General features: G+C 43.3%; 2 protein-coding genes across 7 annotated transcripts in view; both read right to left on the reverse strand.

Moving 5' to 3' along the window:
- Cers5 (ceramide synthase 5) overlaps positions 1-1,357 on the reverse strand; it is a 31,485-nt gene extending 30,128 nt beyond the window's left edge. The window contains exon 1 of the mRNA XM_005411958.2: positions 1,304-1,357. Coding sequence (XP_005412015.1) covers positions 1,304-1,357 — 54 coding nt within the window. The remainder of the gene's footprint in view (positions 1-1,303) is intronic.
- Positions 1,358-2,935: 1,578 nt separating this feature from the next.
- The window catches only part of Lima1 (LIM domain and actin binding 1), a 97,493-nt gene continuing 87,780 nt past the window's right edge, over positions 2,936-12,648 (reverse strand). For all 6 annotated transcript variants that reach the window (XM_013508487.1, XM_013508486.1, XM_013508485.1 and 3 more), the window contains 2 exons: positions 7,787-7,920; positions 2,936-5,316 (listed from right to left, as the gene is read on the reverse strand). In XM_013508487.1, the coding sequence (XP_013363941.1) occupies positions 4,305-5,316; positions 7,787-7,920 (1,146 nt within the window). In that variant the 3' untranslated portion in view covers positions 2,936-4,304. The remainder of the gene's footprint in view (positions 5,317-7,786; positions 7,921-12,648) is intronic.

Here is a 12,648-nt window from a genome sequence, read left to right on the forward strand (position 1 = left end):
TTTTTTCTCCGGTACCGGGAACCGAACTCACGACCTTGCGCTTGCCAGGCAGGCGCTTTTGCCGCTGAGCTAAATCCCCAGCCCCCTCTTATTCTCTTAAAAGTTACCACCACTTTTCCTCAGAAAAAATTGACTTCAGAAAGTCCTTTTATTCTTCTCATAGGGAGCAGGAAATGAAAAGCAACATGGAGGGACGGAGATATGGCTCAGAGGCACAGCGCCTGGCAAACGCAAGGTCCTGAGTTGGATTCCCGGTACCAACAACAGCAACAAAAAAGGAACAGCAGCATGGAAAGGGAAACACCCAAAGCAAAATATGAAGACAGACTGCAAAATAGGCTGGGGGTGTAGCTCAATGTTAAGAGCATGTGCTTAGCACGTGGGAGGCCTTGGTTTAATCCCCAGTACAAAAAAAAGGGTTAATATTTAGTGAAGTTTTCTATGTGCCAGGTACTGCACGGAACATTTTGCATAGCTTGTTTCACTCCACCCTATGAAGATACTATTCCGCTACTTTATGGAGGAGTAAACTGAAGTCCAGAGAGGCCAGCTTGCCAAAGGCTATATGGATTATAAGTGGCTTCTACAGTCTTTAGATTCAAAGAACTCCGAGCCCTTATCCTATAAACCGCCTTGAGATTTGGTTCTCGCACGAACAAGGAAGTCTGTGAATCTACATGAACCAAGAGGGTAGCCCATAGCCTAGGTACCTTCAACAGACTGAACAACTGTTCCTGAAATGCCTGAGAACCCTGGAACTCTGTTAAAACCTAGATGCAAAGTGTCAGGTTAACTGTAACGAGGGGGAGGGGCTGGAGTAACTAAACCTGTACCTATCATCTGGGGATAAATTGTAACTAGGAAGGTATGCTTATACCAGAATTAAAAGTTGGGGATGCGAGGGTGGGGGGACCGCGACACATACCAAGGAGTAGGGTAAAGATTTACTTTAGTTCATTGCTTCTCAAACTAACATTCATTGGCTTTCCAATAGCCCACATAAAGCGGGACTCTATAAATTTTCTGGGACCAGGCAGAGAGGATCTAATTGCAGGAGGTAAGGGCAGAGCCCATGGATTTGCATTTCCTTCCTTTTGTTCCCTTTTTTGTTTGTTTGTTTTTCTCCGGTTCCAGGAATCGAACTCACGACCTTGTGCTTGCCAGGCAGGCGCTGTGCCCCTGAGCTAAATCTCCAGCCTCCATTCCCTCTTTTTTGAAGTGGTGCTGGTCTGAGCATTGAACCGAGCCTCCTGCATGCAAAGCAAGCACTCTAGAGCTGAGGCCTACATTTCTCATTTCTAACAAATTCATAGGTGCTGCCACTGCCACTGATCTGAGAATCACTACCTGAAGCCATTTTCACCCAAAGCTAGTAAAGATAAACTTTACAAGGCGGTATACTTTCCCTTCCCAGAGGAATTTAAACCAAAGCCCCAAGGAACCCACAACATGCTAACTCAGCAGGCAGGGACCAGTGCACAATGATCTTGGTCCAGACCCTATTCAAAATTCTTTTTCCCTCAGAGTGGGCTTATACTAGTTAGCTCTCAACCTATTGACTGGTAGAAAACATATTGTTGATGAAATGTGTGATGACCAAAACTTGACACACCTTTCCCTTTGGCTAAGTGTGCTGTAATCAATAAGTTGCTGGAACCCTGCTGGTCTGCTAACAGTCATGAGTCTCTGTAACCATCTCAGGTCCCAAATTGGCTCCTTTTCCTGCTTGTTCAACAGAAAAACTTACCTCAATCTATTGTCACCGACATACCAAGTCCAAACAAGTTTGCCTTCATTTAGAAAGCTGAAAGGGACAAATGATTAATCCTTTTTTGTTTGGGTGCAGGTTTTGTCTCCTAAGAATGTTTGTGTCATCTGGAAATCCTCCTGACAAGGAAATCGTATTACTACATTGAACATGGAGCTACACTTTGTTTTTACTCTGTACCTTTACAGAACTGTTTATTCCAGCCCTTGAAAGGTACAGCAAAGGGTTCTTCAAAGAAGAATCTCAGTCCGTAGGTATCTGATGTATGGTGACATACTCAACTGATAACCATTGGCACTGACTTTTTTTTTTTTTTTTTGGGGGGGGCGGGGTTTTCTCCGGTACCGGGAACGAACTCACGACCTTGCGCTTGCCAGGCAGGCGCTTTGCCGCTGAGCTAAATCCCCAGCCCCTGGCACTGACTTTCTTATATAAAGTCAGTACCTATGTTGTGTACCATGTGGACATTACAAAAGCCAATAGTTATATACCAAGGGTTGCTAAACTCAAGCCAAGACTGGATATTCTGTTAAAGTGTTCCTGGGTTAATTGTTCTGTGAACAGGGACTTGTAAATGACTTTAGCTTGGGATGGAGGTAAGAACAGAAGTAGTACACAGAGAAGACCGAGGAACATACACTGATGCTGGAAAATGTAATAGAGGACTCAAAAAGCTTATCTGTGTTCAAGGAAATCTGTATTTCCACTGTACTCTTAAAGATCTAACAATTGGAGCAGTTGCTCCTACAAAAGGAATCAACCAACCAAAAATGCCTCTGCCCAAAATGGAAAACCCATCTATTTTCAGCAGAGGGATTTAGAAATTCTATTTCGCATGAGAGGCTTAATTGTAAGATGAATTATTAAATGTTGAATATAGTAATAAAAATCGCCACTGGATTTTGAATTGTTAAAACAAACAGCTCATTTCGAATGCACACACCAATTTTCTTGCCAAGTTACTTGCAATTTTCCAAAAATTTTTTTTCCTTCGGGGAGAAGGAAAAGTCCAAGTTCAGCCCAACATCACCACCTAGTGGTGGGACATGTTTATAGTGCTTTCTTTCCTTAAAACACAGACCCCCTTTGATTTTTCTTACCAAACTGCTAAAGGAAAGATCAGGACAGTTTCTCACGATGTGTAAATGGAAAAGGAGTACTGACAAGTTCAAATTAAATTAAAACCTTTATTGAATAAAAATGTCCCAGACTAATCAAGACAGTAAGAAAACAGAATATTTTACATCTCTAAAAATTAGGGCTAAATATAAAAGCAGTACAAAGAAAAGCCTGTATCTTGAAATACCTCTTCCTCCCCTACATACAATTTGGAATATCAATTATGTACAGCAAATGTGCTCAAGCTCATATGTTCCAAGCCTTAATACTAAAGAAAACCATCCCAATAAAAAGGCCTATCGCTGGTTTCATTTCATTCTGGGAACACAGTCTGCCATAAACAGCCAATACACTTCAGAGCTAAGTATTTAAAAATTCGTGTTTTAGAAAGGGGATATCAGAAGTGAAGTACAGGTTTGGAGAGCTGAGCTTAAGTGGGTTAAGGCAGTTCTTTCTGTTATTCTTCCTTTGAACTCACTTTGCTCTAACATGGAGCTTGGTGAATAATGATCCAAAGGTCTTACAAAAATATCGCAACCTTCAGTAAATTGGGAGAAGCATGGATAGCACAAAAGGGAAAGCAATCACTTAGGGTGTAGTCAAACTCATTGGCAAATACCACAGCACATTTGGGAGACAGTGGATCTCTCCAAGCCCCAAAACTTTTAGGTTGGTTCTTCAACTGTCTCAAAAGGTGCTCTGAAAAAGTGGCTATCTTGTACCTCAATAATTCAATTCAAGATGTACAGAGTAGGATGCAAAGTGATAAATTCCCCATATAATCAGAGTAAGAAAATTAACCTAAAAAAATTTTAGAAGAGTAAATATTTCATCTCTTAAGAGCTGAATACTAAAAAAATCAAATTGGTATTCCTTTAAAAGTATACAAACTGTGCCCTTTATACTAAAGTGCATTCAATCATAATGTTTAGACCCTTAAATCCCTTGTGTATGTTCTCTTATTTCCACAATAGTATCTGTAGTATAAAAATGTACTATTAACCATCTATCTAATATTATCTTTTGGGAATACAGTGGAATCTAGATTATATCAGTTGGAATATTTCCCTGCTTATAAGCACTTATGCATATCATCATGGCTAAAATTTAAGATTTAAGAAATGTTATCTTTAGCACTTAGAACTGGTTTGTGTTTTTTGTTTTTGTTTTGAGACAGAGTCTTGCTATAACTCAGGCTGGCCTTGAACTCGAGGGTGATCCTGCTGGGATCACATGTGTGCAGCATGACTCGAATTGGTTTACTGCACTATGTTTCTTTTTTTTTTTTGGTAGCAGGAATTCATTTCCAAGTTGCTGAAAATGACAGTTCATGTTAGGGTTCTTGTCTCTTGCATCACTTTGACAAAGGGCAGCGGTTCACTAACACTAAGATGGATTCAAGGCCTGCTGCAGGCTGTCATTCCTCGTCATCGTCATCCTCATCATAGTACCGATTTCTCTTTATCTGCTCTTCTACAGACAGCTCTTTGACCACTTCTCCCTCCCAGAACCCTGTATCCTGGGATTTCTGATTCTGAGTACTGAATTCTTTAGTGGAGGTGTCATCTGCAAAGCTGGACCAGTTTGCAGTCTTGGGTTCTACTGGAGACTGCTCTTTGAGGAGGCTGCTATAATCATCATTGAGGTTTGCAGCATTTTCTAGAAGATTCTCACTTCCCATCTCAAAACTGTGAATTTCCCTACTTCTCCTCCCCAGCTCTCCTCTTTTAGATTCCTTATTCTGCCAGGTCTTTTTCTCCACGCTGTCACTCTTCTCGGGAACCCTGGCATTTTCTACTTGTTTCCTTTCTGCTACTACCCCTTCTGCAAACTCCTCGCTCTGGTCTGACATGCTCCAGCCTTTCCTGATAGGTGGGGACAAGTTTTTGGGGCTCTTGACAGAGGAGGTTCGGAATGAAGCTGCGACCGTGAACGGGCGGCTTCTCTCCCTCAGTGAGGAAGACCGTCTCAGCTTTTTCAGATCCAGATCTACGTCCTCAGGAGCTTCCGGCTTGTTCGCGTCATCCTCAGGGGGCCATTTCGGTTTAGAAACTTTGATTCCTTCCTCCAAGGTACTTCCTGAGCTGCTGAGCTCAGCTGGGGGAGGCCAGGCGATCTTCAGCTTCTTGGTCTCCGCCGGCTTGTCTTCCTTTTCCGGCTGGGAGGAGGCCTTGGCTTCCATACTCGCAGCCAACACACCCACCTTAGCAATGGGGGCATCTTCTACCCCAGGGCTCTGCGGCATCTCCGCCGCATTGGGAAGCTGGACTGGTCGCTCCAAGGACTCCTCGGTTTCATTTTTGTTTGCCCACAGATCCTTGTGTGGTCTGTGCCCAAAGCCTTCATCATAGTTGCCTTTAGATTTAAAGAGTTGATTGAAGTGAGGCTTACAGTAGATTCTCCCATGTAAAGATGCATATGTCCCTAGACTGTCATCAAAAGAATAAGAACAGAAAGTTAATACATCTTAAGATTCTCATTTATATCAGCAGGCTAACATCGGGCATTTCTAGTATTTTCAAAAGATGCCAAGTGAGAAAAATATCTTTAAAAGCACAGCAATGAACTACAATTCTCGCCAGGTGTGGTGGCACAGGCCTATAATCCTAACGCTCGGGAGGCTGAGGCAGGAGGATCATTGCAAGCTCAAGACCAGCCTGGGCTACAAAGTGATCTCAAGGCCAGCCTGAAATGTATAGCAAGACCCTGTCTCAAAAAGACCAAAAAAAAAAAAAAAAAAAAAAAAAAAAAAAAGAAAAAAAAAAAGAAAAAAAACAACAAAGAATTGTCTACCTCCTTTTAAACACATATATATTTTTAATCCTTATATGAAACACGCTTGTTTCCAAGACTAAGCCTTCACAATTCACTCTTCCACTTGGTATACGCTCCCCATTTTCAAGTAACTTTACTCTCCTCTGTCAACAATTTTTTTAATTACCTTTTTTCCCAAGAAGTCTTCCCTAGGTAATCATACCTAGCTCTGATCACTTTTACACTTCCTCTGTATTTATAACCTGTAACTACTTATAATGATGTCCTGTACTAAAAAGCCTCAATCTGTCTTCTTACTTTCCCATTTGTGCCATGATTTAAAAGCATAATCTACAAGAGTGCATATAGGGCTCTGAAAATAGTTGGCACTCAATAGCTATTACTGACTGGATAAAAGGAAGCTACGGGGCCAGAATACAGTTGGGAGGGAGGGTGCAAGGCTCTAGATCTGTCCTCGGTGTGTGCGCATGCACACACACATACAGGCACTAAGCAAGTTGTGGTTCATAGTGTAACAGTGAGCGGCAGCCAGGAGGTCAGTCTCACTCAACATCACTGCTGGACAAGTCTATATTTAGTCTCAGAGGGTGTCATGGTTTCCCAAACCCTCATGCCTTCCTAGGCAGGGCTTTGGAGAGGTGACTGGGTTATAGGGGAGTATAAGCTGACTTGCCTTTAGGAGGTGGGGTCTGGTGCAAGAGGTGTGTCACAGTGGTGTGACCCTGGAGAGTATCACCTCCCTTCCCAGGTCCCCCCTTGACTCTGCTTCCTGTCTGCCATGCTGTGAGCAGCTCTCCTCTGCCACAGCCCTCTCTACTATGCCAACCTGCCCTGCAGCCAGCCCACTATGGACTGAAATGTGAGTTAAACCTCTCTTCCTTAAATTGTGGGTGTCGATATTATGTCCTAGCAACTAAGTGACTCAGACATAGGTCAATATATTTTAAAAGGTTATAATAATGAAAGCATTTCCTGAAAATAAATAGTGCACTCCAGAGCAAAAATGAACTTTGCGGGCAGAAAAACAAAAAAACCAAAATAACCCAACTGACTGGAAGTCACAGAGGCAGATTTTGACTCAATATAAGAGGAAGTTATTGCCAGGTATAGTGGCACATGCCTGTAATCTCAGCACTCCATAGGCTGAGGCAGGAGGATCTCTATGACTTTGAGGCCAGCCTGGGCTACATAGCCAGACCTTGTTTCAAACATAAATAAATAAACAGGACGTTGTCTAGTTAGAGTTACCTAATACCAGCACTAGCAATGCTGAGGTATCTCCCCCTTATGTATCTTGCAGGTATCAGGTCATCCTTTGAGTATATTTAGGAGAAATGCTTGTTCTGGAAGGATAGCTGGGCAGAGACATCTTAGCTACTGTCTTCTCTAAGGAGCTGGTAGAAGTGAGGTTTACACTAGATTAGAATGAATAATCCCCCAGCTTGTCACATTTATATCTCTGAGTTACTCAGAATGACACATACTAATTATTTTCTCAGAAGTAAATAAAACAAAGCAACCTGGAGAACGCATGCTCTCCAGGGGCTATAATTATTGCTATTATTACCATTTATACAGTGCTTAAGGCACTGAAATAAGGGTTTAGGTGAGTAACCTCTTGGGGTTTCTTAATTCTATGATTCTATGATACCAAGGGAAAATCATTTACTAAATTAGGTCACAGGGGGCTCTACCTGCAATCTATATTATTTAAATGTCAGTCTTAACATCCAAACAAACATATCAGTGTATTAAGATGCCCCAAACACCACTATCATTTAGCACGAAACACCGGTCAATAAATGTTTTCTAATTTTTCAGGAGCTTCCAAGGCAACACAATTAGCATAACTGCTTTTAGTATCAGTGCCATAAAAGCCAAAGATTCAGGCTGGGCGTGGTGGTGCATGCCTGTAACCCTAGCACTCGGGAGGCTGAGGCAGGAGGATTGTTGTGAGTTCAAGACCAGCCTGGGCTACAAAGTGAGTTCAAGGCCAGCCTGAACTGCATAGCGAGACCCTGTCTCAAAAAGACACACACACACACACACACACACACACACAAGCCAAAGTTTCCTTTGGAGCTCCAAGTACACAGAGAGATGGCGTGTCTTGGTCTGGCTTACCTAAGTTTGTTGTTGCAATAGGAGCAACGGAAGCAGCTGATGTGAAACACCTGTTGGTTGGCCAGGAGGCGCTCCATGGGGTAGACTGTCTTCTGACATTCAACACAGGTCTCTCTGGCAGGTGCCTGAAACTTCTAGGAAAAGGAAAGGGAAAAGGACAACTTTGGAGTAGGCAGTGACGGGCTAATCCTCTGCTAAGATGGGCCCTATGAGTTGTTATCTAAGGGTTCCCTCAGCTGGCCAGTCCGTTCTCACAAGACAGTAACCCTGCGTCCTATCAGCTGACTCTTTAAAGCCAAGAGCTTCTACTGTATTCCTTTCTCGCTGTCTGGCTGCCCTAATGTAACAGCCCCCAGGAAGGTGGGCTCGGGCTGCACTGCTGAGAAAGGTATCGACAAACCACCACACACACACCAGGTAAGTGCACACAAAATGTTACAGGCAGGGGATGGGTAGGGGCAGGGGTTAGGAGGACATGTCACTGTGACACAGAAGAAGACATCTGGTTCAAGTGCCAAGGACGTATCATTATAAGAACAGATTCTGAAGAGGCCAACTTTGAAAGCGAGCAAGAGCATTGGCTTTAGGAATTAGGTAAAGGGAGTTCAATTTCAGTAAAGCGTCTTTTATTCCCCTGCTCCTATAACCTTGATTTGCTCCGTCAACTGTGAGATTTTTTGGGTTTAAAAAATTATTATTATATATCTTTTAGACAGGGTCTTGATATGTTGTTCAGGCTGGCCTTGAACTCGCTACGTAGCCCAGGCTGGCCTCAAACTCACGGCAATCCTTCTGCCTCAGCCTCCTGAGTGCTGGGATACAGGTGTGTGCTACTGTGCCCAGCAAGCATATTTTTAACAAGTCAAAACAAGGGGAACAGTTTACCCGGGACACAAGTTGTTTTGTTAGGCCCAAAAGGCAGAATAGCCCAGTAAGGCTACAGGTCCTATGTTTTTTAAAATCAACAGAGAATAAAAGGAATGCAATGGGGAATGCATTTTGTTTTGTTTTGAGACAGGGTCCTACTATGCAGCTCAGGCTGGCCTTGAACTCAAAGCAGTCCTCCTGCCTCAGCCTCCCCAGTGCTGTGTGCTGGGATAATAAGCATGCACCACCACGCCTGGGAATGCGTTTGTTAATGCTGGGAATTCATGAACAGTTTTCCAAGTGTGGCATAAGAGTGGATGCATTGTATTAACCCGATAAAACTCAACCTTAAAAAATATAAAATAGTTGGTACTCCAGTACCTGTAAAAGCCAGAATTCTAGAAATATCAGGGGAGCCAAGTGGCTCCTAGGTGTGAGCAACCTCTGGCTTGCCCCAACATAAACACCTCAACCAGCAATGCACGAGCAAGTTTAGGTGGCACCCAGACCAGTCTGAGCTCCCACCAGAAGCACATGGTGGTAAATAATACAAATTAATTCCAAGGCTCAGGGTCAGAATGGTTAATCCTAAAATGACCAGGTTATGGGCAAGATAGACTTGATTGAAAAGCCTGAAAATAGGCCTATGAAAATTCAAAGTACTGGTCATTTGCCACAGGATTCACTAGGAGGGAAAACAACACATAGAAATGATTTTTCAAGTACATTTAGACATGGCATGGCAGGTGAGAATTCTGCCTCTGAACCACCAATGCCTACTTGGACAGGACATGGGAACAAAAAAATGAACATAAAATAGGTATGAAGAGAAAGATCTACAAAAGGAGTTTAATAAAATTAGTAATAAACTCCCAAATAGTACCCAAAGGCTTTAAGAATAAATGAACAAAACTGAATGGAAATGTCTAGGTAACAGCAATCCACTTCATGCTAGGAGTAGAGTCCTAAAAAGAAAAATTTGAATACTCAAAAGACCACAGGAGGCCAGACGTGGTGGTGCATGCCTGTAATCCCAGCACTCAGGAGGCTGAGGCAGGAGGATTGCTGCAAGTTTGAAGCCAGCCTGGGCTACATAGTGAGTTCAAGGCCAGCCTGGACTACATAGCAAGACCCTGTCTCAGAAAAGAAAAAAGGACCACAGGCAACAACCTAGTTACCACGCAAAAAAAGAGAAGTATCTAAATGCAACCCAATGTTATTACATTGGATGCTTTTGGAAATAAGGCAGTACTTGGAGCTCAGAATTCTTTCTTTACTTTTTGCATGGATATTCTGAAAAGACTGTACCTAAATGGAAATGTATTTGCATTTGCAGTTTTAATTACATTTGCACAGGCTGGGGATTTAGCTCAGTGGTAGAAGGCTTGTCTAGCAAGTATGACGCCCTAGGTTTGGTCCTTAACACCAAAAAAATTTTTTAAAAAATTACTGAGGATCTTAATTACATTTTCACTGAAAGGACTAGGTGATCCCTGCCCAGCAAAGAGGAGATAGATAAAATGTAGAGTAAGATTTGCATATAATAATACAACTGAAGCCACTGGAAGAGCCTGTCCAAATCACAACTAATTAATGTAAAAGTAATAGAAAAAAAAAAAGAATAGAACAAAAGTATTTATCAAATTTAATTTTTTCCTGTTGCAAAAAGGGCATTCTGTATTTTTAACACTTGAAATAGATTTAAGAGAATAAGCACTTGGTGGGTGTGATTGGCAAAGGCGGAGCTGCAGACAGAAACTTCGCGCTGGTGCGAGAGGCAATGGATGGGGCTGTGCGGGAGGGGGCGGAGGGAGAGCGCGCGCGCCATCAACACACACACCGGGGGAAGAAACACACTGTGGGAGGGTGCAGTCCAGCGAACAGAACAGAGAACGTCAGAGAAAGTGAAGGTTGAGCTCACATTAGGAGGAAAGTAGAAGGCAGGAGCAGAGATTAGGTACCAGCAGCAGGAAGCAGAAGCTGGAAGAGACAAACAGGAACCTTAAATGAATACACAGCATTTGGTGTGCCCTGGAGCGCTGGACCCAGCCATCTGAAACTCAAAAACTCTGACCCGAGAATAAGACCATATTTTCTTGCTGTTTCAAGTAACTCTGCTAATCATGGCAAAATCAGCCTCAGTAGTGTGTACCTGAAGGTGGAACATATCCCACTTAGGAGAACGACCTTTTATGAGCCTTCACCCACACAAGGAGCGTCTCGATAGCACTCTTCAGTGCTCGCTACCTCGCACGCCTGGCCCACTGGGCGTCTCTTTAAGGGAGCTTCACCTATAGAAAAGTCATCTTCCTCAAGATCACATTAATACACGGCCCTCTCAGACGGAGTTGCCACAAGCTCCTAACTAGCCAAACCAGCCTTCCCTACTCCTATTCATTTCTCACACAGTCCCTTTGTGACATTCTCTACGGGTTATGTGGCAGCTGGGACCATACAATGTCACAAAGACAAGAGGACCCCCACATGGGAACATGCCAAGTCAGCGTGGCTGTGGCTCTGCCATCCCTTTATTTCCTGTCCTGGGCTCTCAGCCACTTTTCTGTAATTGCCCCCATGTCTGTTCAAACAGGAAGCATAATCAGTGCCCAAAACTCGCTCCCATTCTCGCAGGCCTGGCACCGCCCGGCCCGTGCCTACATGGTGCGCTCAGCCTCGGCACAGGCACACTTCCAACGCTGCCAGGGAGCCTGAGAGACACTTTTTATCTTTACAATATAGTTTTTCGGTTACAGACCATTTCATCCCTCCTTCCCAAGCATCTTTTACATGTAGAAGATGAAGGACTAAGATGTCAGGTGCTTATCAAAGTGACAGTCACTGGAGCAGCCTTGGAATTAAAACCTGGAACTCCTGATTCACAAACCCACAGAGCATTTTCCAAATTGTCCTAGAATGTGAAATTTCCATAACTAAAGGGAGCTTTTTTAGAGAAGAGAGCAGATGCTAACCCAAATGAAAATAATCTCACTACAACACTTTTTAAAAGCCAGTCTTCTCTTGGTTTTAAATTAAAATGTGTAGATAATACCTTCAGGATATTCTGGAATGAATGAGGTACATATAAATAATTCATGTTCATAAATACTGCCTTTTCCAAATGAGGGATATTACAGAACCCCCTTTGATAAGCATCTACTTAATTTTCCAACAAACCTCCCAAAAAATTTGCATGGCTTCATCTGCATTTCTTTACCCTCATATCTTACGTATTCTTTTTCAGTCTAATGAAAGCCCCGCTTGGGTAGTCTAGTGAAATCAGAAGAAAATTCCATATTGATGTCAGGTCTCCGTTCCTCAGAGTACCACAAATGCCTTTCATTCCCTCTTTCCAATTTTGGCAAAATATCTAGGTAATAAAACTAAAACTTTTCATCATACAGCAAATGGTTGGCTCAGCTCTGTGCAGCTTTTACTTTTCTATGAAACTCTTTGTGAAAGCATTTGAGAGGGTTTTTTTTGTTTGTTTGTTTTTTCTGTACTAGGGATCGAATCCAGGGCCTCTACAGTGAGGTACATCCCAGCTCTTTCTTATTTTGTGACAGGTCTCACTACATTGCTAAGTCGCCCAGGCTGGGCTCAAACTTGTGATCCTCTTGCCTCAGCTCCCTAGAGGGCTGGGAATACAGGTGTGTGCCACCATGCTTGGCTAATATTCATATCTTAAGTAGACTGCTCTATGTATGCAGAGGAAAGGTTCGTGCTCTGAGAAAGACAGAAAAGGTTCTGGGTGCCTTTCTAGGGTAACTCTAGCTTTGTAAAATAGCACGGGACATGGGCTGGGGCTGTAGCTCAGTGGCAGAGCACCTGCCTAACATGTGTGAGGCCCAGGCTTCCATCCCCAGCACCACAGCTGACAGGGCAGGAGGGGCACGGCAACGCCTGTCCTCTCAGAGTCTGCAGGTTTTCTTTCCACAGCCTACGGCAGGACCAGCTGAGGCAGCCTGGCACTGGGCTCTCCTTGGTACAGTGGGGCC

Source organism: Chinchilla lanigera, unplaced genomic scaffold (assembly GCF_000276665.1).
Source record: "Chinchilla lanigera isolate Chin_1 unplaced genomic scaffold, ChiLan1.0 scaffold00146, whole genome shotgun sequence".
NCBI lineage: Eukaryota > Metazoa > Chordata > Mammalia > Rodentia > Chinchillidae > Chinchilla > Chinchilla lanigera.